General features: G+C 51.4%; 1 protein-coding gene across 1 annotated transcript; it reads left to right on the forward strand.

Annotated features, from left to right (window-relative positions):
- Nucleotides 1-12348: 12348 nt before the first annotated feature.
- Nucleotides 12349-22121, forward strand: ZBP1 (Z-DNA binding protein 1). Its single transcript, XM_061208210.1, is given in 9 exon segments — nt 12349-12542; nt 15107-15316; nt 15914-15976; nt 16389-16562; nt 17747-17908; nt 19066-19269; nt 20315-20527; nt 21885-22018; nt 22020-22121. Coding segments are annotated over 9 exon segments (1212 nt in total). The 5' UTR covers nt 12349-12508; the 3' UTR covers nt 22038-22121.
- The last annotated feature ends 4271 nt before the right edge of the window (nt 22122-26392 follow it).

Consider the following 26392-nt stretch of genomic DNA (forward strand, 5'->3'; position numbering starts at 1 on the left):
ACCTGTTCCCCCCTCTGGTGAAAAGATTACAGAGAATTGGGGAGACACCAAAAGAGCTCATTGCTCTTGGGTGGTGAGAGTAGGGACCGTGGTGCTCTGCCCTGGCCTGGCTCCAGAACCCGAGTGCCTCTTACTGGCGGTCACTCCCCTTGCTGACCCTCAGTCACCTGGTCTGTAGAATGGGTTGACAGCAGTGCCTGTGAGGTGGTGTCTGATTCAATAATGCCAAAGGGTGCCTGGCAGACACAAATATTAGCCACTCTCATTAATAACAGGCTCCCTGGGACAGTTTCCATATAATTGAATGTCCCTCGAAGATTCTGGATGAGTTTGCAGGTCTTGGGCTGAGCACACAGACAACACCACCTCCCCAGGTGGTGGGGTCGGTCGGAACAGAGCTTTTCCCCGCTGGAGAGGGGAGTCGTGGGTTCTAACCAAAAAGATGACACCCCTGCCCCACTTTGAGTTTAGCTCAAGCAGATATCGCCATATGGGTCCAGAATAACAACTGAAATCGCTACAGCTGATACTTATTGAGCATCTACTAGGTTCCAAGCACAATGCTAAGTTCTGAGTGAAGGTGGCAGCTCCTTTCGGGAAGCCTCGCTTTGCACTCACTCACCCCACGTTTTCTGAGCCCTGCTGGGGGATGCTGGTGCATCAGACCCAACCCTGACCTCAAAGAACTCACCTTCTGGTTCTAGAGACAGACTTGCAGCCTGGGACCACAGCCCAGTATGGTGAGGGCAAGGAGAGTGTGCTGTCAGAAGCTAGGAGAGGTTTGTGAAGGCTGGATTTGGAGCTCAAGGATGTGAGGAAGGAAGACGAGGACAGCAGAGACCGAACCAGGCGCTTGAGTGAGCAGAGGCCGCGAGGGCACTCGGCAGTGCACCTGCGCAGCCTGGCAAAGCCATGCCCTGGAGGGGAGGCTGAGCCCCTGGCAGGGTGGGAGTGGAGACACAGAGAAGCCCAGCGCGGTTAGGAACACCAGGAAGATAATCATGTGACCAAGAGAAGGGCGTAAGTTTCCTTTAGAGCCGATCTGATAAGCGGGTATTTCACATCCTCTGTACGCCCGTGCCAGGGACACAGGATGACAGGAAAGACCCCGTCCTCCCTCCGCAGCCTCCAGGCTGGTGTGTGCTGCAGGTGATGGGAAGAGCCCCTAACTGGCCTCCGGCAGGTCTGACGTTGAGATGGAGTAGTGGGGGACAGCCTTAGGTAGCTCTTTGTGAGCCCAGGGCCTCAGCAGTTACCTAAAAATCAACAGGCCAACTGGTCTCCCCCATCACCCACCATCCCCATCACCCAGAGCCAGTGCCTTCTCTACTCTCCTATGACCCATGGACCAAATCCCCAGCTGTCTGGTTTTGTAAATAAAGTTTTATTGGCACAGAGCCCCACCAGCTTAGTTACACATCATCTATGGCTGCTTTTGTGCAATAACGATAAAGTTGAGCAGTTGCGACAGAGACCAAATGGTCCACAAAGCCTAAAATATTTGCTATTTGGCCCATTACAGAAAAGTTTTCTGATCTCTGCTTTAGAACCCCATGTGGCTGCAAGATGGCTGCTGCAGCTCCAGGCATCACACTCAAAGATAAAAAAGAATCCCATTCTTTGTATCTTTTTTTAAAAAAAATAAACCTTAAAAAATAAGCTTTATTTTTAGAGCACTTTTATGTTTTCGGAAAAATTGAGAAAATAGTGGGCTTTCCATACACCCAGTTTCACCCATTATTAACATCTTATACCAGTGTGGTATATTTGTTACAATTAATTAATCAATGTTGATATATTATCATTCACTAAAGTCTAAACTTTATTCAGATTTCCTTAGCTTTTCCCTAACATCCTTTTCCTGGTCCAGGACCCCACCCAGGACACCACATGACATTTAGTCATCACAACTCCTGAGGCTTCTCTGGGCTCTGACAGTTCCTCAGACTTTCCTTGTTTTTGATGACCTTGACAGTTGGGAGTCCTGGTCAGGTATTTATTTTGTAGGATGTCCCTGTATTGGAATTTGTCTGAGGTTTTTCTCATAGTTTAGACTGGGGTGATGGGTTTTGGGGAGGAAGAACCCAGAGGTAAAGTGTCCTTCTCGTCACATCATATCAAGGGTCATACATTTCCAAAGATACTTAGGTCAGCACCCTTTCCCCCAACCCCTTTCCCTGAGGCGGTGACACACGTTTGTAAGACAGTTACAGTGTCTTGTCACGTTCTGCCTTCCATCCTGGGATCCTCTGACCTCCTAAATGTTTTTTAATTTACATACACCAAGGTTCATCCTTTGTGTTGTAAAGTTTTGACAAATGCATAGTGTCGTGTATCCACCATTACTGTATCATACACAAGAGATTCACTGTCCTGAAAAACTCCCCTGGGCTTCACCTGTTCCACCTCCCCTCCCTCCAAGGTCCTGCAAACATGGATTATTTTACCAACCTGAGTCCTGGTTTCTTCCGGGAAACAGGCCTGGGAGGTGAGTCCTGCCCCATGGTTCTTGCTGAGAGCCCCACTGAGATCCGCAGGACGCTGTCCCTTATAGTCTGTAACAGGCAAGGATGTGGTTGTTTTTTCATTGTTTTTTTTATTGTGTATATTTTACATTCTTATCAAAGTAAAACAGCAGGTCCAAACAAACAGCCCCCTGCCCCATCTTTTCCAAACCCACAACCCAGTCCTTGGAGGCAACAACGGTTCTTATACCTCTTCCTTCTGAGAATGACCACTTCATCTCCAAAACAATAATCTTCTACCTCTAGCCTGCGGTTTCCCAAAGTCGAGACGTTACCTACTGACTTCCTGCTTTGACAGACAAGGATTTAGCACATTGACACGCCTCCCTACTTCCCAATAAAGAAATGTTCTTACTTGGGTTCCTTTTATGATTGTCTTTATGACTTCAAGTACTGTTATCTACACCTCTGTTTTGTGTTCCCTCAATGGGGACAGTGTTTCTGGACTCCCCACCTGGCAAGTTGAGGAGACTGTACCGCTGGCCTGGCTGGTCTTCAGCTCACCCCGTCTTCCCAACCTCCTTTCACTTCCTTTCTACCTGTGTTCTCTCCATTTTTACTTCCAACTTATCAAGATGAGTGACATTTCTATTCTGCCTGTAGCATAAGTCAGTCCTCTGTGCTTTATCTGAGAGTTGATCCTAAAACTGAAATTCAGTAAATGCTGTTTACATTGTTGTGACTATGTGGATATTGTTCATTGCATGCAAAGTCCCATTCAATATAAAGAACTGAGTTTTGTTATTATTTTTTATTACACTGTGCTATGGACTGAATTGTGTCCCCCAAATTCATATGTTGAATCTCTAACCCCCAATGTGTTGGTATTTGGAGATGGGGCCTTTGAGAGGTAATTAGGTTTAGGTGAGATCATGAGAGTGGGGCCCCCATGATGGGATTAGTGCCCTTAGAAGAAGAGATACCAGAGAACTCTCTCAACCCCCCACCCCATGCTCTCTCTCCCTCTTTCTCTCTCTCTCTCTCTCAACCATCAGACGACACAGTTGGAAATCAGCCATGTGTAAGTCAAGAAGAGAGTTCCCACCAGAACCCAACCAGGTTGGTATACTGATCTCAGACCTCCAGCCTCCAGAACTGTGACAAAATTAGTTTCTGTTCTTTAAGCCCCCAGCCCCCTGTCTTCTGTGGTATTTTTTTTATGGCAGCCCCAGCAGACAAGATACACAGGTAATCCACATTTATTGTAGAAAATTATAGAATACAAATTATACAAATTATATGGTAGAAAATATAGAATACAAATTATACAAATTATATTGTAGAAAATATAGAATACAAATCACCTATGTATTGCTAAGAGATAATCCATACTCTCTCTAGGCATTTTTCTATGTTATAGGTAATCACATATGTTTAAAAATGGAATCATCCTCTAGCTTTATAAACATCTTTCCTTAATACACTATAAACACTTTTCTTTATCCATAAATACAGTTCTATATGGCATTTTTTTCATAGCTTCAGAGAATTCTATTGTACAGATTTCCTAATTTACTTAACTGGTCCCCTTTGGTTGGACATCTAGGTTGTTTATAATTCCTTCACCTTTATAAACTATCTTGTGATGAACAGCTCAGGCATACGTCTCAGTACACAGGTGATATTATTTCATCAGGATAAAAGAAAGAAACTCCTAATATTAATGTTTTTACAGAACACAGTGGTTCAAACTGAGGGTGAAAAAGCCGAGCCACATGCCAAGCACATGGCAAAAGGAATCTCTCCCTCTCTATCCTCCCTCAAAAATGCTTTCCATTCCTAGATGTCCACCAAGTAGCCTTGAATCAGTTCATCCAGTATTTTAGTCTTCTGTCTGATAAAAGTGTATGTTCTTGTTAATTCTTTATATAATAAATGACCCAAACCAACTGAGACTGGCTTCAGCAGAAGAGGGAATCATTGACTCTTGTAACTGGTTGGGAGCTGGGCTAGATCACATGCCCTCCAGGTCCAGGTGTGCACACCATGATGTTAGGAAGGTGTCTGTCTCCATCAAACTGCTCATCTCTACTGACTTCCCTTTCAAGCAGATTCTCCTCTCCCGCCACCTTTTCTCCAGGTTCATTTCCTGACAGCTCTAAGTCAAGTGGGAAGAAATTAGCTCTCAATCTTCTATCACAAGTCCCAGAATAGAATCCCATTGGCTGGCTCAGGTCATGTGCCCATCCCTGAGCCAATCACTACAGCCAAAAGAAGAGAGTGCTCTGAGTGGCCTGGTTTGAGTCTCATGCCCTGCTCTGGACCTAGAGGTGGGGTCAGCTTCCTCCCATCCATGTGGATTGAGAAGGGGGTGAGGTGGCTCACCAAAGGAAAACTGGAGTGATAGTGCCAGAAGAAGGTGGCTGGGTGCTGGACAGCCAAAACCAGCGGTGCCATTACACTGGACTAGTAAAGGCATTAATAATGAAAACAGAAAGCTTTTTATAAACACGGCAACACTTTTGCCATGTGTAGTCCGCGCTGCCTCCTTTGCACCGAGCTGGGGAAGGCCGCAGTGCCTGAACCAGCCCTGCCATTTTGACTACTTCAAGTTGGTTTAAAGTTGATATTTGTTGAAATTATTTCAGCATGTGTGTCTGGCTTCCTGTCTCAGTCGCGGGCATAGATGGAACGTTCAGAGTGAGGAAGGATGTGTGAGCCAAACGGGGGAGACAGAACACACAGGAAGTCTGTGCCAAATCAGCATCGCATTTTCTTTAACACGTTGTACAGTTGTCTCGAAGTAAAAGAACTGTTTCCAAAAATAAAACAAAATATTATAAAAGCTTCACAATCAAACGATTTGGAACAAATGATGGGTTTAAATGTGCAAATAAAAGTTTAAAATAAATATCCACCCGTGCATGTGTGTGTGTGAGTATGTGTGTGTTCACGCCCGTGTGTGTGGGCTGGCATGATTTGCCCCTCCCCCTGCCCCACGTTTCCCCCCCCCCCACTCTTCCCTCCCCTTTGTGGCCCCTCCTTGCCATGACTGATAACCCTGAAAGCAAAACACTGAAACCATGATGTTCAGCTTATTAAAAGGCTTTTATTGAGCTCAAAATAATTAAATTTGCCTTTAAAAGCATCTAACTTGATTGAGTGAGCAAATGTAAAAATGAATTTTTAAAATTCATGGAGTTAGACTCCTGCCTGCTCTTTACAGGTGTGGGCAAGTGCAGGGGAAGCTGCAAAGGATGGACTCAGGGCCCGGCTCTGTGATCATTTGATCTGGATTCAAATCCACCCCTTGTGCCTCTCCAGCTAGTTAACCCCTGGGGCCTCAGTCCCAAGAAGAGTTACTTGTGCAAAGAACTGTAGCAAATGCCATCGGTATCCCCATCATATCTCCTTGGCCTTTTCCATTTCTTTCATGTGGGTCCAACTGCACACCATGCTGCAGGCCAGACAGGCTGGGGGATTGACACGGTCGGGAGCAGCCTCCTTCAGTGATGGGAGAGGAGGGTAAGCACCCCAGCTCCCTCGACCTCGGTGGGGAGCCCTGAGAAGATGTTCCCCATGCTCCAGCATTCCTAGCGCTCCCTGCGGCACTGAACCCCAGGTGCCCCCAGGGGGCTTGCTTGATGGCAAAGCCCTCCATTAGCTCATCATTCCCCTGTCACAAGTCCCCACCACCCTCCCAGGGTTTCCTAGCATCACCTCCCAAATAACTACTTGCACTCAACTCTGTGCCTCAGAGTGTGATTCTGGGGCACCCAGCCTCAGACAACAAACTCTAAAGTGGTGGTGGGTGAAGTGAGAGATCAGAGCATCTTGGAGAGAAGAGCTCCCTGTGAGGAAGGGACGGAGGGGCTCCTGTGTGTCTGCTCAGGTGTGGACATACAGTCACCAAGTCTTGTTTTTAACCCAATATAGCCAAAATATCATTTCAATCAATCAATATAAAAATTGTTAATGAGAACAAAAATCTTAAATATTGGACTCTTTTCTACTAACTTAGGTTTCTGTGTCTCGGAGGACTTAGGACAGGGCTCTGCTCATATGGACACTGTCAGGAACTGAATATTTGGGTCCCCCCCACCAGCAAATTCAGTGTTGAAACCCTACCCCACAACGAGACGGTGTTAGGAGGTGGGGCCTTTGGGAGGTGATTAGGATCAAATGAGGTCGTGAGGGTGGAGCCCCCGTGATGGGATTAGTGCCCTTATAAGAGTCATGAGAGAGCTCGCTCCCCCTCACCCCCACCATCTGAGGACACAGAGAGAAGACAGGCATCTAAGAACCAGGAGGTGGATCTCACCAGACACCAAATCTTCCAATGACCTTGCACTCCCAGCCTCCAGAACTGAGAGATACATATTTGTTGTTTAAGCCACTTGGTCCATGGTATTTTGTTACAGCAGCTAAGCTGACTAACACAGGCACACTCAGTCAAAGAAACTTTAGAAAAAAGAATAAAATATCAACTTTTTTCCTGCTAGATCCGATAAGTCACACCAGGCAGCACTAAGTTGTCCAGCATAGAAAGCGCTGCTCCTTATCTTGTGGCAGGATGACAACGTACCTGTTCATAACAATAGAAATAATTGCTAAGAGCTTGGCTTCTAGAGCCTGATAGCCTGGGTTTCAACTCCATCGATTTCACCCACTGGCTCCATGATCTTGCCCAGGTTACTTAGTAATCTTTCTGCACCTCAGTCTTCTTATCTGTAAAATGCAGATTTAATATTACTTGTCGGATTGCTGGAAGAATTGAATAAAATAATGTAAAGCACTGGAAATAGGGTCCATAGTAAGCTCTAAATAAATCAGTTGCTATCCAGTTGATAAGTCTTTTAAGAAACATCTTCGGGTCAAATTTTAGAGTACGTTACCCATTTAAAATTAAAAGAAGTTACGAATTAATACATAAAAGTATTCTGTTGGTGCCCATCTTCTATCCCATACTCGACAACACCCTGGCCACAACTCACCTTGGGCCACGATCCCCAAAAGACCGGGAATCCTGGCCCTCGCGATCTGTCTCTCTGCCTTTCCCCATTTTATCTTCTAGGTGTAGAAGTCTTAGCACCTCAGGCCTACAGATGCTTCAAGAGCTTTTGAAAATGTTTGAACTCCAAAATATGGGGGAAAAACCTTGCAAAATCAGAATCAATAAATGTTTAATTAAACATCTAGAAGACATAACATTATGTCAAGTTCATTAACTGTTCCATTTAGTCATCAAAAATTTTTCGTTATACTTCATTATATTTGAAACAAATTTATAGGTGAGATCTCTTCACTGTGCAAGAATTCCCAAGAATACTGGACCCTCGGTAGAGGAATTGTGGCCAATTGTAATTAAATGAATTCCTTGTAGGCAAAGAATTTTGGAAGCAGCATTATCAAAAAATCTTTTGATTATAAAAATAAAAGTTAGTTGTGAATTCATTTCAATCTATTTTGGGGGATGTGAGGAAGGACTTCTAAAAAGAGTTAGTGGGGGAAGGAAGGGTGTGAAAGCAGCCTGATGCTGGCCCCAGGTCCCTCCCCTGGACTCCACACAGCCTCCTTGTGGCCACAGCCCCTCTCCCCCGTCAACCTCCTGCCAAAGCTCTCTGGCACCCCTGGTGGCCTCTCCCAATCCCCAACGCACCTTGGGTGAAAATCTTCCAGGAACTCTTCCTTTGCCCCGAGGGAAGATCACAAGTTTCAATCACGGCCTTCGATGCCCTGGCCCCTGCCCAACTCCCTGACTCATGTGACCCCTGCCCATCTCTCTTTTACCAGCCAGCACTGCTGGGAGTTGGGGGAGGGGACCCAGGACTTGGCCTGAGTCACCCGTCAATCCCTCGCTTGGGTAGTGTGGCCTTTTCTGCAGCCGACATGGGAAGTAGAGCCAGGAACTAGCAGGGGGTCGGGGCTTTCTCCCCGCCGCGCCCTCACCCCCCCCCCCGCCCCCCTCCACTGGCTCCAGCACTTAGCCTGGGCACAAGGAATGAGTTGGTGCAAGACCAGATGAGTAAATGGGACTGCTTGTCACTCAGAGAGGGGTAGGTGCGTCATACCATGAAGATATGATAGCTCCTGTTTATTGAGCACGTGCTACGTGCACGGTGCTCTGCTGGGACCTTCCGGAGCAAGATCTCGGGTTAGCTTTGCCACAAGCCCAGGGTAGAGCTGCTGTGATCCCCTTTTACAAAAGGAGAAACGGAGGCTCAGAAAGAGTAGTGACCGGCTCGAGGCACAGAGGTACGAGATCGGGGCCCGGGGATCAGAACCCCAGGTCTATCCGACATGATGACCCAAGGAGGCTCACTGAGCTCTGCCTTGAAGGTCAGTGAACGGAGCCCGGGCAGATGCCTTTGGGGGCTGCACTGAGAACCCGCTGCCCCCTGCAGCCCCTGGTTGGGTCTTTGCCCCTCACCCTCCGCTGGTAGCTCTTGTGATCTTGTGCAGTCCCTGTCTCTGGCCACCTCTGGTTCTCTGCCCTTTGCCCCTGGCCAAAGACACATTATTGTCCCCATTTGGTGCCTTCAGACCTTTCCACTCCCTCCCCCCGAGGTGAATTCACAGAGGAACCGTGATCATAACATCCAGGCTGCCGGGTAGAAAGGAGACTGGGTTTTGCCAACACAATGTGCAGTAAAAATATCTCTCTTTCAAAAGAGAGAGAGAGAGAAATTTAAAGACTAGAGATCACTAACGTGTAATTATCATCTGGTTTGGGCGGAGAGTTCTAATAGTTTCCAGAAAAACACAAGCCATGAAAAAGGAGTGTGCTTTCCAAGGCAAAAAGGGATCTGGGCCCCAGCAGGCAGTAGCGCCATCTTGGAACTCCTGTGGGCTTTGAGGTCCTTCCCAGGCAGAGTCGGGGGTCACCAGTGTCCCTGTCTCCCTTCCTCTCCCCTTTTGTCTTCCATGCTGGACGGGAGTCTCTGAAAGTGTGGGAACTACCTTTGAACTCAGCCTCGGACCTGCTCAATACATAAGCTCCGGCGAACAGATATCCTTCAAGGCATAGAAGAGGTTTCCTCGTTCCTTTCTTGGGGGGAAAACAGAACCTCGTAATGGCAGGGACAGCTAAGTATCCTCTGATATCTGTTGTCCCCTATTTGGAAGTTAATCGATCTCCTAATTTTAGCTAGGTGCATGGCGGCCCAGAATAAAGATCTTTCCTAGCCTCCCTTGCTGGGCCATGGGACTGATGGATGTCAGGGGAATGTCTGTGCAACTTGTGAGTATTCTTAAAGGAGAGGTACTTACTCTTCTTCCCTTGCCTCCTTCCTGCTGTAAGGAATGCAGTTGTGATGGCTGGAGCTTGAGCAGCCATCTTAGAACGTAAGGCCACAAATGGCAGAGCAACAAGATAGAAGGGGCCTGGATCTCAACACGATGGTGTGCCACACCACACCTGGACTGCCTACCAGACTGTTTTAGGAGAGAGACACAAGTTTCTGTATCGTTTAAGCCACTGATATTGCAGTTAAAGCAATATCATGGTCAAAATTACCTTGAAAGTCTCTTAAATTGAGAAGAGGAAATACAAGCTAATTAAAACTTTAAAAGTGAGAATCCCACTCAGTGTGGTGAGATTCTCACAGCAGGTTCATGGCTTCCATGAATTCCAAATGTGCCACGGAATGCTATGGAAGATGGAGCCCACCCACATTAAATTGTTTTTTCTTTCTCTTTCTCTCTTGCTTTTTTTTTTTCCCCCCTAATGTCTAAAAGTTATATTATGGAGTTTTGGAGACCCATCATATCACATTTTCTAAATGATGCAAATTTTGTGAACACCAACTAAAGGTCAGATAAACATGCTTTTTCTTATCTATTATCTTTGTTTTATAATTAAAGAAACCAAGGTTCAGGGAGGTAGTGACACACAGCTAGGGAGGGGATGATGGGGACACAGGGGCACCGGAAAGGGCCATCCAAACATGTCCAGACAGACACGGGCCAGAAGCAAAGTTGACCCTCAGATCAAGCTTGAGTTCCTCAGCCAGACCTGCAAGCCCACCAGGCAGCCAAGTCAAGGCCTAGGTCGGGGTGTCCATACTAAGAGGTCAGCAGCACGCAGGGAAGGAGCCAAGGAGCCTGTGTAGTAGAGGCATGGGGAATGGGGAGAAGCTGGGGTACAGCCAGATGGAGTTGGGGTTTTTCTAGGGTGGGGGACGGGTGAGAGGCCCCCTAAATCAGAGGGACCGGACAAGGGAAGCAGGGACGCAGGCTGGTGAGCGGGCGCCACCTAGTGGCTAGTCCAGGCACGGCGCCTCCCAGCCTCCCGCAGGGGCTCAGCAAGAGCCCGGAGGGCGCCCCACAATCTCCCTCAACACTCCCAATTACTTCGCATTTAAAATTAAGACTGTCAATTTACATAGAGGTGCACGTTTTTTTGGTTTTACATTAAAAAAGGAACAAAAGCATCATCGTGGCTTCCTGTTTTTATCGAGTTGTCCAACACTCCACCTTTTTTTTTTTTTTAATTTTTATTTATTTATTTATTTATGGCTGTGTTGGGTCTTCGTTCCTGTGCGAGGGCTCTCTCTAGTTGCGGCAAGCGGGGGCCACTCTTCATCGCGGTGCGCGGGCCTCTCACTATCACGGCCTCTCTTGTTGCGGAGCACAGGCTCCAGACGCGCAGGCTCAGTAATTGTGGCTCACGGGCCTAGTTGCTCCGCGGCATGTGGGATCTTCCCAGAACAGGGCTCGAACCCGTGTCTCCTGCATTGGCAGGCAGACTCTCAACCACTGCGCCACCAGGGAAGCCCAACACTCCACCTTTGGTTGGAATGAAATCACCTGGGACTCTCGGCCCTGCCTCCCGAGATTGGGATTTAAGTGGTCTGCGTGTGGACGGGGCATCAGGATTTTTCCTGCTTGCTCTGAAAGGACAGCTTTGAGTCAAGTCTCCAGGGCCCTTTCCATGGCTATACTTGTTCCTGAGCTCCTCCCTTTGCAGAAATGCTAGGGATGGGGTCCCCCTGGGAGCCTCGGCCTGGCACCCCCTCCCCAGCTTCTGCAGCTGGGACCCCAGGGCCAGGGGTTTCCAGGGCTGAGTTCTTGACCCTCTGGGCTGCCTCACACAAAGCCGTTCACCTCTGTAGGCCTCAGTTTCCCGTTCTGTTACCTGGACCAGAACAGTGGCTCTGAACTGCTTGGGGCAGGGGGGGTGTCAATGGCCCCTTTGAGAATTTACAAAAGCGATACATCCTTCTTCCAGAAATAGGTAAGTGAGTGTCCAGCTGTGTTCATGACTGTAGAAGGCATGAATTAACCCTTTTAGTCCTCACCACCACCTCCTGAGGTTGCTACTTTATTAGCCCATTTCATAGACAAGAAAACTGAGGCATAAATAGGTTAAATAACTTGCTCAAGGCGCCACAGACGGTAAATGGTGGGGCCGAGTTAGAACCCAAGCATCTCTGTGGCCTTGGACAAGTGGCCTCACTGACCCAAGCTTCAGTTTCCTAAGAAAAGAGGCCAGTACTGGCCCCTACCCTGTAGATGATTCAGGGGCACACGAGATTGGAAAACACATAGCAAGTGCTCATTAAAGAGGGTTGTTGTTTTGATATGCACAAACGCAGGCACCCACCCATCCACCCACCCAGGTGTCTTGGCCTGAGTGTGGGGCTCAGGGTGGGCAGCGGTGGGAAGTCCCCTGGCCCCAGAGGAAGCTCTGGTCTTGCCCAGCTTAGCTGCTCCTTACTAACATCTAGTTGGAGGCCTAACCGTGTCTTGCTTATCAACTCCGTTTTCGATTTCGTTTCCTTCAAAAGCCACACACAGAAGTTTCATTTTCTTTTTCTCCAGAATCTGATCAGCTTGGGCTGACTAGACATCTGTTTCCGGGTTGTGTGTGCACAGCTGACAGCTGGCTGGGTGAAGCTGGAATCTCTCCACAGCTGCCAGAAGCACCGCCAGGACCACAAAAGCATACCCAGCCTCAACCGGGCCCACCTTCTCCAGGCCACGGGGTCGGGGAGCCTGCCGCTGCCCTCAAGTCACCTGGGCTCCCAGCAGCTGCTGCCAGCATGGCTGAGGCCCCTGCCAACCCAGGAGACGCAGGTACGTTCTTCCTTCTAAGGAACAGTGGGAGTGCCCGGGTGGGACTTGCACCGTTTTTCTGGTTCCTTTTCTTGGTCCAGATTACAGCCACGAGAGGACAGTATCTGAAAGCACAACAGTAGTAAGAAAGAGGGAGAGAGGGCATCGCATCAGGTTCAGAGCCTTGCTCTGCCCAGGCATCTTGCAACACGCTTCGTGTGCATTTTGCAATAACCCGCCGGGGCAAGCCCGATGAGGTTTCCATCTTATGTGTGAGATCACTGAGGCTCGCAGGTGAAATGACTCAGGGGACCACGGCTGAGCCTGGGGCCTTAACACCCATCTTCACGCTCATTTTGAGGAAGAACAGAAGTTGTCTGCTAAGAGGGGCAAGTGCATGTATGTGGTTTTCCTCCTGCTGCATTCTTTTCTCAGATAGCACTTTATTCCTGGAAGCACTTGATGCAAGTTAACTGTTATTGAGAAGTGCTCTTTTCTAGGGCCCCCACTGAAAGCATGAGGGTTGTGATCTGGGGCACTTTTTGTTTGTCTTTGTTTTGTGATTGTTAGCTATTTAATCCTCACCACAATCTCTGAAGTAGCTGCTATTATCACCATTTCACAGATGGATAAACTGAGGCCCAGGGAGGTCACATAGCTAGTAGGCGGCAGAGCTGGGGCTCAAAACCAGGAAAATAGGGTGTGCTGGGGAGGGGTGCCGACTGGGTGTGACCCAGGACCCCAGGCTGGTTCCCAAGCTCCTGTTGTACTTCCCCAAGGAGACATGTCTGGGGCACTCGGTAACTGCATTTAACTTGCCCCCCAGCAGATTTTCCTTTTAACCGACGTGTCACACCTCATCCATTTCACAACTTCCAGTTCACCAGCCTGAAGACTCAGCAGGTGACGCCAGCCCCGCCTTCACTGCACGGACCCCATTTCCCCTTTGGGGTCAGGGCACTGGAGGAGGAGGAAGAGGCTCACCCAGGGGCAGGTTTTTTAAGAATCAAAACTCTTTTTAAAACTAGGCAAAGCCGCAGTGGGTTGGACGGGTATCCCGGTTGAGGGGTAGTTTGGTGGGTGAAGGGGTGGGTGACCCCACGTGTTCTAATTGCACATCACCTGCGCCCAGAAGGATGCAAACATTCCAACCACAAGGGCAAGGCCACAGTGCCCAGCGCAGAGTTGGCAAATGGGTTGTCCCTTCCCCCACTAGGAATCCAGGAAAAACCCAGAAGGTAAAGGATTGGGTTGCTGCCCTGGAAGGGGACCTAGGTCTTCCCAAGAAGGGCCCTGCTTTGCATTTCCCTCAGGGTTCTCGGGGCAGACATTTCCTCTCCCCAGCTCCTGGCGCTGCAGGCCCTGTGTCTGACCAGTTCTCTCACTCCCCGCAGGGCAGCTGGCTTGGGTTTATGGGAGCCTGTCTGGGAGGAGTAGGGGCCGTTTGAAAAGTTCCTTGTTGAGCCTCGAGGCATCCTGCTTAGGACCATTAACTCAGGTGGGGAAACAGAGGCCCCGCAGGAGCTACTCATCCCTTGCCCAGGTCATCTGGGCAAACACCTACCCAGTAGGGTACACTCACTTTTTCACTCAGTCATTCCTTCATTCAAATGCTATTTCCTGAGGCCCTACTGTGTGCCCGGCCCCATGCTAGACACTGAACCACTACAGTGAACCTGGCAATCACAGCAGGGGATCCTTGGGGACACTCTGCAGGGGACCCACACACAACCAGCACCCCACCCGCTCAGGGCATCCAGGACAGCCTCCCAACGATGGAGTCTGAACAAAACCTGAGGTGGAGTATCTGTTGGACGGGTGGAGGGAGGGAATAGTGCTCCTAACAGAGGGAAGAGCATGTGCAAAGGCCCAGGGGTGAGTGCGTCTGAAGGGAATGCAGACAGGTTGGCCCTTGAAGGGAAGTTGAGGGTGGGTGAAGACGAGGCTGGCAGAACCAGGAGTTGGTGGCGTTGCTGTCATCCGGGAGATGGTGGTGACAAGGAGTAGGAGGTAGAGGCAGCGAAAGGAGAAGAGAGGATTCGAGACAGCCAGGGACCGTGTTGCTAGGACTCCGGGATTGGGCATCAGGGTGAAAGATCCGTTTCTGAACGGCTGTTGGGTTTCTGGTGGGGATGAATAGTGACATCGCCCAAGTGGATTGTGAGCCCAAGAGGAGGGGCAGATGCCACCGGGAGGAGGAGGATGGGGGACGGAGAACACCGGGGTGGGCCTCCCCCCTCCCCCCTCCCCTCCCTCCTTGCTCTGCCCCCCCCTCCAGCACCCTGCCGCCTCCACTCCCCTCTCTCCGAGGACGCCTGAGAGCTGAGTGCTCCCACCTGCCCTCCGGCGCTCACTCGGGGGGGGGGACGCTCAGAAGGCCTGGCGCCGCCTCTGGCCGCCAGGCTGTCCAGCCAAGGTCATTTCTGAGCAGCCCACGTGCCCCTCCCTGAACAGAGATGCTGGTGGATGTCTGCTCAGACCTCTGTCCCTGCCTCTGCCCTGGATCCCTCTCCCGGGGGGCCGCCAGCCCAGGCTGGGTAGTTGGGGGACTCAGTTCTGTCTCTGCCCCTGTCTCCCTCCCCCAGACCTTGAGCAGAGGATTTTGGAGGTGCTGAGGGACTCGGGCTCCCCTGTGAAGACGGCCCAGCTGGTGAAGAAATGCCAGGTGCCCAAGAAGAAGCTCAGCCAGGTCCTCCACAAGGTGAAGAAGGAGTCAAAGGGAGTCCTGCTCGTAGGCCCCGCGACGTGGTGCTTGGCCGATGGTGGAGCCAAAGAAGCGGTTCCCTCAGAGCTGGGTAAGCTGCCATCCCGGGACAGGGGCAGTTGGAGGGGGTGGGTGTTGGACCCAGCACGAGCAGTCCTGGCAACAGCCTAGCCCAGATTTGGGCCTGGGTTCAAATACAGGCTCTGCCCTCGGGGACACATGATGTACCCTCACTGTATCTTGATTTCTTTTTCTGGCCAATGGAGGTCACAGTAGGGCTGCTTTGTAGGGTTGCGAGAGGATTTGATGCAGAGGGCTGAGCCTAGTGCCAGTACGTAGTAGGTGCTCAGCAAAACATTAATAATGATGGTGATGGCAGTAACGATATGATAATAAAAGAAGAGCTGTAGCATCGCACGAGATCCGCTTTTCTAGTTCTGGTGCGGTGCCCGGGGGTCCCCTAGCCCGCACACAACCCCGGAGGGAGTAGATGGTCTTCCCCCCAACCCCAAGCCACACAGCTGGAAGGGGGCGGGGCGGGCTTTGAAGCTAAGTTCCTTTAACTGTAGAATCCGAGTTTGGAGCGTCCATGCGCTAGGGCCTTCTACGGAGCAGCCCACCTCTGTCTGGTAGGGTCCCCATCCCCACTCCCGCTCCGCTGACCCCTGACCGTCTTTCTTCCCAGCAGAGAGGCCCCAGAAAGATGCAGTTGCAATTCCCCGGAAGCCTGGCCCTGAGCTCAGTCAGCGGCGTAAGCATCTCGTTTCCTTTCAGCCCCTGTTCCCTCTGACCCCAAACTCTCCTTGGCCACTCGAGAAGTTACAAGTGTTCAGGGGCCATGCCCCACCCACTAACAGGTCCCCACAAAGTGTTCGGAGTCAAGACTCTGTCTTTCGGTGAAAGAAGCTAAATGGCTGAGAAACCATTTGATGGGTAGTTGGCAATTACTGTGCACCTAGCATGTGCCAGACACTGTTCAGAGCCCTTGACGAACATCCCCAACCCCCAGAACAACCTCTGTGGTCCATTATAATTATGCCCATTTTACAGATGAGGAAAATGGGCACAGAGGCTGCGTCTGTCCCAGGTCACACAGCTGGTAAGCAGGGGAGCAGATTCAGCCTCCGGGGTCCTCCTTAACCACTTGCTGTCCTGCCTCCCAGAGGAAGAGATCTTCCGGTTTCTGGAAGCCCATGGACCCCATAGAGCTCTGATCATTGCCCAGGCCCTGGGAATGAAGACAGCGAAGGAAGTCAACCCAGACTTGTACGCAATGAGGAACAAGCACCTCCTGGACTTAGACCAGAAATCAAACTCTTGGGCTATTTATCAACCAGGTAGGCCCTTTACCTGCTGCCCACACCTGGACGGGGCAGAGGGCAGAGCTGTGAAGAAAAAGAATAACACCCAACACCTGGTCCTTGCTGGGCTCCCGCTAAGCTCTTTGCCTGCCCCACCTCGTCGGAAGCTTGCTGTGGTCTTGCTGCCCCGTCCCTGGAAGAGGGTTCCAGGAGGGAGGGGCATGCTGGCAGGAGTAACCAGGGAGGGCTTCCTAGAGGTGTGGCCCACCCCTGACTGTATCAGTCCTGGGGCGCAGGTCTCAGCCTGAGTTTGCTAACGGTCTTCTGTAAGCACTTTGCCCAACTTGGAGTTTTAAGGCTGCTGAAAGAGTAGGCCAGGCTGGGCTCAGATACCCACAGGGTAGAGTTCCAGAACTGACTTATCCATTACATGCAGCAGGTACCGGGCCTAGAGCCCACGGTGCTTTTAGGGGGTCACAAAAATGCTCTAGTTTCTCTTAAAATCAGAAGAAAAAATGAGTATTATACTAACAATGAATAACTAATAATGACTCTAGCCGAGATTATATTTGTCTTTATCCCAACGCAGTCATAAAATGTAATTTTAAATATTTTTTATGGATGTAGGGGCTCACAAAGGCACAAGAGCCAAGGGCTCACGAAGGTGGGAATGTGGCCCCGTGTGTGGAGCCCACGTGGGGCTGACACCCCTGCTTATGGTACCCAAGGTGGGTCTCAGCATCCTAGGCTGGATGTTAAACACTGGTGACAAATCCAAATTCTTAAAAATGCCTTGTGAGTCAAGCAAAGCTTATCCCATGGCCAGAAACAGCCTATGGACGGCCGCCTTGCATCCTTCCCTAAAGGAAGAGAGGACCCTGGAAGCAATGGTTAGGGCTGTGGGTTCCTCGCAGTGAGAGATAAAGAGGGTGGGCGAGCAGCAAGGCACCTGCCATCCTCCCAGGTGGCAGAGGACACAGGGGTAGGGTGGCCTGCGGGACAAAGTCCAAGCAAGGCTCGTCTGTGATACCTGCAGTGTTTGGTAAACACTCCACTTCCTGGGGCCCACCTTGGACCTACTGACTCGGAACCCCAGGGTGGGCCCCTGGGAATCTGTGTTTTAACCAGCTCCCCAGGAGATTTTGATGCTGCCAACTAGTATTTGGAACTTCTGACTCCTAGAGGGATACAAAGGGATTGAGTGGAATGTTATTTTGCAGAAGGTTCTAGAAATCAGTCCACCCCAGTTATTTACCAGCAAAATCCAATCAACATGATCAGTCAGAATGGACCAAGCAGCCACATTTCCATTGCGAACTCCAAATGCATCCAGATTGGACACGAGAATGTCATAGTGAGAAAAATGGCCTCTGGGGAAAATGGTGAGTCCTCTGAAACGTCCAGGAGAAGGGACCTGTCGGGACATCTGCTCCATGTGGGTGGGGGCAGGGAGTGGGGGGCATTCAACCTCCCAGGGAGAAAGGGCAGCTTTCAGACCTCCAAGGTCCTTTCTGGCTTTCTCAAGAATAAGGATGTCCCTCCTTGTGCCTGGATCAAACCTCTCCTGCTTTCCGTTCCTGCCGACATCTTTTGCCTCATTTTCATTGGGACCCAATATTTTCCCACAAGAAACAACTCAATTCACTCTTCCTCACTAGGATGTCACAAGGGGTCGTTGTAGCATTCTGTTTGTCCCGAGACACTATTTTTCTCCATGAGTTAACATCTCAGAAACTGGGATGCATCGTATGGGTGCATCCGAGCTTTGGTGAAATACAGGAAGCAAATGGGTGCCTGCTCCGTGGTGGGCACTGCGGGGAGAGGAGACAGGGCCACCCATCAGTCCAGCCATGGGACATGAGCGAGAGCACTGGCCCCAAAGGGGGAACGCTACCAGTGACCTCGAGAGAGAGCCCTTCCCTGCTCCAGGCCTCAGTTTCCCCAAATGTGAAATGAGGAACTTTATTCTAGAATCTAGATCAACCTTTCCCCAGCTTTGGTCCTCTGAGCTCCACCTCCCCAATTTTGGCCACGCCCATGGCTGATTATTTACTCCATGTTGTTAAATGGTTTACTTTTTATTCTACTCAAATTAATTTTAAAGTAAACTTTTACAACATTACCTTGAAAACTACGAAGGTTACCATAAAAATAAATGCTGAGAAAATAAAACAATGTCAGAAGCTCTGAGGGCTCCATGTCAACAGCAAGTTAACCCCAAAGGAGACTTTCTGCTGATGGGCCCAGAGGATTGAGAACAGCTAGGAAGCAGAGGATGTGCTCATTGTCTGGGTTTTCAATGCCCCAGTGACACCTCAGGCACCAGTGGTAAAAACCCCGGAACCCCACGCTAACTGTTCTGCCGGCCCACCTGCTCTCCAATCCAGACCCTGAAGTAATCACTCCCCGTCTGATGGTGTCCAGAAAGAATCCAGAAGCCTGTCTCCTCTGTCCGGCCATGACTTAATGCGTGTGTGGGGTGGGGAGTGGGGGGTCAGAGGGTGGGGGTCAAGGGTCACGTTTCTGTGTCCCCTGCCAGGCTCCACGGCTCCCCTCTACCTCCCTCCAATGGCGCCCACTGATCCCTCAACTCAGCGTCCCCTGGCTGGATCCTGGGGGCCCCAGGACATCCGGATGGAGAAGTCTGTGCCCAGACATGTACAGATGGGACATGGCAACGAGATGAGTCTTCACGGCAGCCCAGCCAAGGGCCCTGCCGACAGCGCCTGTGGCAGCCCCCCAGGTAACTGGAGAACAGGCTGCCATCCCACCCCCACCCCACTGCATTCAGCTCCTCGCTAGATGGAACTTGAGCCAGTCCTTGTGGGGAGAGAGGCATGATGGGAAATTCTTTCCCTTCCACCAGGAGGCTGTAGAGCAGGGGGCTCTTTTAGAGTTAGCACGTGGGTTCCCATTCCCTACTACTCCGCTCAGGAAACCTCAGTTTCCTCATCTGTACAATGGGCAGGGATCATTTCCTGGGCCAGCTGAAGCGGGAACAAAGGAGATGGCTGGGCTGGAACTGGACAGGCATCTAGGGAGCCACCTAGGCGCTGTCACCAGTGACCAGAGCGCCCAGGCCGCGTCCTCCCTGGCACCGGTCATCGAGAGACAGGCTGGGGGGTGGGAGCACAGCAGAGAGGCCTGAGAGAGAGGAGGAGAACCAGGGACGCCAGGGGACGGGTTTCCAGAAGAGGCGAGGCCGGTGAGATCAAGGGAGGGCTGCAGGGTCCAGCAACAAGGGGTCAGTGGTGACTTGAGGGGACAGAAGTGGAAGGAGGGGAGGCGGACCGTGGACAGCTCTTTTCTGACGTTTGGCTGGGAGAGGCAGGAGCGAGACAGCTGGGGCTGGGGACCGGGCTGGGGGCCACGTGAAGATTCTAACCAAAGATGGAGAGGGTACTCCAGAGCTGCCAGGAAACAGACAGCAGAGAGACGGGGAGCAGGAGATAGCGGGGGGGGGGGCGGGGTTGAGTCCCAGGGGAGGCACAGAGGACCAGGTCAGCTGGGCTGGGCTGCAGGAGGAGGGGGACCCAAGCTGGCAGAGCCGGGGGCCGAGGGAGCCGGCGGCCCCAGCAGGTGAAAGGCATGTGAGAGATGCCGCCTGAGGCCACGTGTCCGCCGGCGACAGAGCACAGCGTGGGCCACTGAGGGGAGGTTCCAGAAGGACAGTCAGCCATGGAGGACCTGAGAACCAGGCTGGGGGTCAGGCCCACCGTCCAGCTGCTCTCACCGTCCACCTCCCCCCCCCGCCCCCCCCGGCATCTCTCTCTTTGGCTGACCTGCAGTCTCTGTCCTGGGTACCGGCCCGGAAGCTTCCATCGAAATTCAAATCCCCGAACCAGGACCTCACTCCGAAGGGGGCATGGCCCAGAGAGTCCACATTCGCTCGTGCTTCCTGGAGGACACCACCGTAGGCAACAACAACAAGATGACTGTCAACCCAGGGGCGGCTGATCCCGGAGGAGTCGCGAGGGCTAGCGAGCCAGGAGGGAGCGCAGGTGAGCCTGGGACACCCCTGTGTGTCCTCTTTCCCTCTCTCATTCATTCATTTATTCAACAGTCATGAGCCTCCCATTTCTGGAGTCTGGGAGACAGGAGAGGGTCGTAGCAGGAGCAGGGGCTCTAGGGTAGAACGTGTGGGGTCCACCTAACCCATCACTCAGCTTGGAGCCTCTGTTTCCCCGTCTGTAAAATGAGGATGATTAGACTAGCCTGTGGCTCCCGAGTTGTGGTGAGGACTGGATGCGCTCCCCTCACTGCTGGGACACCTGGACCGGACCGGTGACGTGACTTGTGGTGCCCAGTGCAACCAGAAAAAGCAAGGCTCCTTGTTCGAAACTTAGTAAGAATTTCAAGACAAAGACAGCAGAGCAGTAAACTGAGCACAGGCCCCTCTGAACGCGCCTGTGTGACTGCCCAGGCCACATGCCCGTGAAGCTGGGCCTCCTTGGAAACTTCTGGAACATGATCCCTCCTCGATTCTTAGTCACCCACTTCACTGATTCTTCCCCCCAAATAATGCTGTAGCCACCTTACGCTTCTTCGCCGTTTCAATTATTAGGGAGAAGTCGTTCATTCATTCATGCACCCACTCAGGCCCCACTCCCACCCTCAAACGCTCCCTCCCCCGGAGATACAGCTAAGAGCACAGACAGACAAATACTCCCCGCTCACAGGGGCCAGAGTCCAGTAGGCACTAGAGACAGTCACAAACCAAGCCTTTCGAGGCTTTTAAGACCAACACTATAAAAAACTATAAAACCTGGGACGGTGGGTGGGCAATGCCGTGACGGGGAGGAGCTGCCTTAGCCAGGCCGTCAGAGAAGCTCCAGGAGGAGGTGACATCTAAGCCCAGGCCTGTGGGGGAGGAGGAGCCGGCCAAGCACAGATGTGGGAACAGCATTGCCAGTGGAGGGAACAGCAAGTGCAAAGGCCCCGCGGTGGGAAGAAGGGTGACGTCCAGAATCACGCATACGAGCCCAGGGAGCGGAAGGGAATAGATCCAGTGGGCAAGGCCGGGTCTCTCTGTGCCGGGAAGCCCAGAAGAAAGGTCCAGATCTTATCTGAAGTGACCTGGCGAGGCCTGGAGGGTTCAAGCAGGGGCAACTTGATGTGGGGCACGATTTAAAAGCCTGGCTGAAGACAGTCGGGGGAAAGCAAAGGGGGCTGAGGAAGCGGGAGCAACGGTCCAGGGGAGAAAGGACGGGGCCTCGGAGATGGGGACACAAGGTCACCCACTGGGGAAGCCTGTGTCCGGGGCAGCAGCCTCAGTCCCGGTGAAGCAAATCGCCTTGGCTATTCGGTAATTCGAGGGGAGGCGGCTCACGTGTTCCTGGGGCCCCATCTCTTCCCTAGACCCTCCCTCCGGAGCTGCACGATCCAGAAGCGAGGTCCCTCCCGGCGGCAGTCAGGCTGCCCCCGTCAACGCTGAGACGCTCATCTCAGAAGAGCTAGCGGCTATGACGCTCAAAAAGCCGGGGTCCCAGAAGCGCGGAAGACACCTGCTGAGGGACAGAGCCGCAGAGGCAGTGTCCCCAGAGGGTGGGACTCACAGCGATCAGCCTGCAGGCGGACTCACGCAGGGAGGGCCTGGGAGCCAGTGAGCTCTCTGCTGCCTTCAGTGTCGTTTTTGACCTTCTCGCCTCCTGACACGTGGCCAGCGTGCATCCGCATTTGGGCTGGGCCCGGCGTGGGGCAAAGGCAGGGCTGCTGGTGGTAGGAGCAGCCTGCCAGGGGGTCACCCTCCCGGGCCCGCCGTCCATCAGGGCCACCCATTCTCTGCCCTTCACTCAAGACCTGACTTCCTCAAGGCCCATCTTGGCCACCTGACCACTTTACCACCTGACCTTTCTAGAACCTTCCTACCTCGGCCTTGAGGGCTAGGGTTGGGTCATTCTCTAAAGTTGCCAGAAAAGGGATGCCACCAGACAGGTAAGAACCTCAGAAGTCGGCTGTATCTCCCCAAGCACTGGCCAGTGAATTCACTAGGCACAGAGGCCCTGTCTTTTCACTCTTGAACCTCCAGTGTACGCTGGACCGGCTCCTCCACTGACCACCTCCTGAGTACCATGCCCTCGGGCTACAGAGAGAGGAAGACTAAGCCCTGCCCTCGGGGAGCAGTTCACAGTCAGCGGGAGAGGCGGCCTGGGACATGGGCAGTGAGTCCTGAGCAGGAGCGATCACGGGGAATTGAAGGAGTGCAGAACAGCAACGCAGACACTGTCCGGAGGGCCCAGGAGGCTCCCCGGGGAAGGAGAAAGCTCTAGAGCTCATTCTTCAACATCTGGCAGAGGGAAGAGGTTGGACTGGGAATGGTGTTCTAGGCAGGGGCTCGGCCTGGCCAAAGGCATGATGGTCAGAACAAGAGGACTTATAGCAGCACAGCAGTTTGGGTGTTGCTAGAAAGCCCAATGCAAAGAAAATGCAAGTGGGAGTTTGGCTGGAGAGGAGTTTGGACTTGATGCTGAGCTCTGGACAAGCACGGCTCCACCTGCGCAAATATTCCAGGAGGCACTGGGCAAGTCCATGCAACAAGGAAGTTGGGTTCATTACAGGGAAGGAAGGGTTTTGTCCAATGGGCTGGAATTGCCCAGCCTACAGGGGGCAAAGTTATCTCGGCCACCACTGTGACCTGGGGCCCCCAAATCCCTCCTGCCTGGGATATCCAGTTCGCAGACATGCCACACGGTGTAAGGGGCTTGAAATCAGGTTTGAGTCCTTGCTTCTGGCATTGCCCTCTGGGGTGAGCTGAAAACTAACTGCTTGCCTCAAAGTTTGCCCGAGGTCTGTGGTTAACCAGGCCCGTATCAGTGGGCCATCAAAATGCATCTCAGAACTCAGCCTCAGCTCCCACCTGCAGCCCAAGCCAGAACACTCAATTTTCCTGCGAGATTTCCCCTCTCTGTATAATTAATTTGTCATAAACACTCTGACAAAGCATTGCTGGCAGTTAATAGGGGCTGGAGGTGAAGGTCAAAGCTGGTCTCTTCAGGAAGGAAATTAACTAGCTACCATTAAAAGCAAAGAATGATTAGGTCCATCCACCCCCCAATATTTTGCTCTCACTAGCTCATCCACCGTCCCCCCTTCCTGCAATGATACCTGTGCACACAGAACTTGCCATCCCTGGAGTTGGATGGGGTCGGGGTGGGGATGGGGGAGGAGGAATTTGCTACATGAGTTGGAAGTGATTTTCCAAAGCCACCATGACCTGCTCACAAATGCAATTCTATTTTCTTTTTCTTTTTTAAAAAATTTTTATTGGAGTATAGTTGATTTACAATGTTGTGTTAGTTTCAGGTATACAGCAAAATGAATCAGTTTATATATATACATATATATACCTCCACTCTTTTTTAGATTCTTTTCCCATATAGGCCATTAAAGAATATTGAGTAGATTGCCCTGTGCTGTACAGTAGGTCCTTATTAGTTATGTATTTTATACATAGTAGTGTGTATATGTCAATCTCAATCTCCCAATTTATCCATTCCCCTCTCTTACCCCCTGGAAATCACAAGTTTGTTTTCTACATCTGTAACTCTATTTCTGTTTTGTAGATAAGTTCATTTGTACCCTTTTTTTAGATTCCACATATAAGCAATATCATATGATATTTGTCTTTCTCTGTCTGACTTACTTCACTCTATGACAATCTCTAGATCCATCCATGTTGCTGTAAATGGCGTTATTTCAGTTTTTTTTTAAATGGCCGAGTGATATTCCATTGTATACATGTACCACATCTTCTTTATCCATTCATCTGTCGATGGGCATTTAGGTTGCTTCCATGACCTGGCTATTGTAAATAGTGCTGCATTGAACATTGGGGTGCATGTATCTTTTTGAATTATGGTTTTCTCCAGGTATATACCCAGGAGTGGGTTTGCTGGATCATATGGTAGCTCTATTTTTAGTTTCTTAAGGAACCTCCATACTGTTCTCCATAGTGGCTGTACCAATTTACATTCCCACCAACAGTGCAAGAGGGTTCCCTTTTCTCCACACCCTGCAATTCTATTTTCTTATCCCAGCTTCTCTACTTCTCTCAGAGTAAGCTTAGACAGGACTCCTCACCTGTGGGGCTTTAGCAGACAGCCAAGATCAGAGGCTTAGAGCAAGAAAAAGGGTCTAGGGAGAAATCCAGGAGCATTTGGGCTGCAAATGACAGAAACCTGAAAGGGGAATCTATTTACTCATGCAACTGGGAAATCAAGAGATAACTAGCTTCAGGAATGGCTGGATCCAGGGGCTCAAGCATTATTTTCAGGCCTTTTCTCTCCACCTCTCTGAGAGACTCTCTCCAGATGGCTGCCAATCACCCAAGACTTAGAGCCCGTCAGCTTAGCAACCCCAGCAGAAAGAGAATTCTTCAAGCCAAACACAAGAGGTAGAATGTCCCAGGGAGGATTCTGATTAGTTGAGCATGGATCACATGCTGATCCTTGAACCAATCAGGGAGAATGGAGTGCTCCGATTGGCTAATGTGGAGTCAAATGTGCTCACCTCCATGGTGGGGGAGGTGAAGGCATCCTGGCTCTCACTGCCTGGCCCACGTTTTTTGACCCACTCGCACATTCTCTTTCCCACCCCATCCTGAGACCCTATGGCCTTTGCCTCCTTCAGCTGAGTCTCCACCAGCTGCTGGAGAAGCGGCCCAGCTGGGAAAAGGCCACAAAGCCCAGAGATCAGGGGTGTCAGACAGTGGGCGTGAGGGCCGGGCTGCCCCTTACCTGGGCGGCAGAGCCCCCGAAAGGCCTGGCATGGCCTCAGGGCGGCAGACCCAGCTCCGCCCACTGGTGGGAGGCATGAGGGTGCAGGGATGCAGAGTCTGGGACGGAGGCTGCGAGATTCTAGAAGGGAATCCATTTCACTCTCCTATCTGTGTGACCCCCATCCCTCACTGCCCATTTAAAGGCTCTGAGCCTCAGCCTTTTCATCTGCAGAATGGGCCAGGGAGGCGATTAAGGGCACACAGCTCAGGTGTGCAAGAGTGCTAGACGGTATGGGGGCCTCCGAAGGCTGGACCACACGTGGGAAGAACTCAGTAAAGAATAAGTAGTTCAGTGGTTCCCCACTGGGGCCCATTCTACCCACATCCTCCCATCCTGGGGACAAGTGGCATGTCTGGAGACTTGGTTGTCATGGGGCAGGGGGAGTAGTCTCCTGTTGCTGCTGTAACAAATTGCTGCCCATGAGTGGTTTAAAACAACATAAACTTAGCATCTTCCAGTCCTGGAGGTCGGAAGTCCCACACGGCCTCAACAGGCTAAAATCAAGGTGTGGGCAGAGCTGGTCCCATCCTGCCTGGCCCCAGACTGGGACCCTGGAAGTTCCGGAGGTTCAGCCGAGAATTGCTCCCTTGCCTTTTCCAGCTTCCAGAGGCGCCTGATTTCCCAGCTCGTGGCCCCTTCCTCTGTCCCCAGATTGAGCAGCATCACATCTTCCAATCTCCCCTCCACCCCCTCCTCTTTCCTCCCTCTTCTAAGAACCCTTGTGATGACTCTCCGCCTACCCCGCCAATCTAGGATAATCTCCCCTCAAATCCGTAATCACATCCACAAAGCCTGGTTCACTATGTAAGGTGACATACTCATAGCTTCTGGGGATTAGGGCTTGGACATCATTGTGGGGTGGGGGTGGGACTGTATTCCGCCTCCCCCTCCGCTAGGCAGCACCGCCCCACAGCAAAGAATTGTCAGGACCCCAATGTCAGCAGTGCCAGGTTGAGAAAGCCTGCATCAGTGATGTTATTATTATTAATATCCTGCAGATAAAAGAATGAGTGGGACTTAGCATTGCAGCCCTAGGCGTAACCTGAGCGTAACCTCAGGTAAGTCCCATCACCCCTGGGCCTCAGTTTC

This window comes from Eubalaena glacialis, chromosome 13 (genome assembly GCF_028564815.1).
Source record: "Eubalaena glacialis isolate mEubGla1 chromosome 13, mEubGla1.1.hap2.+ XY, whole genome shotgun sequence".
Classification (NCBI taxonomy): Eukaryota; Metazoa; Chordata; class Mammalia; order Artiodactyla; family Balaenidae; genus Eubalaena; species Eubalaena glacialis.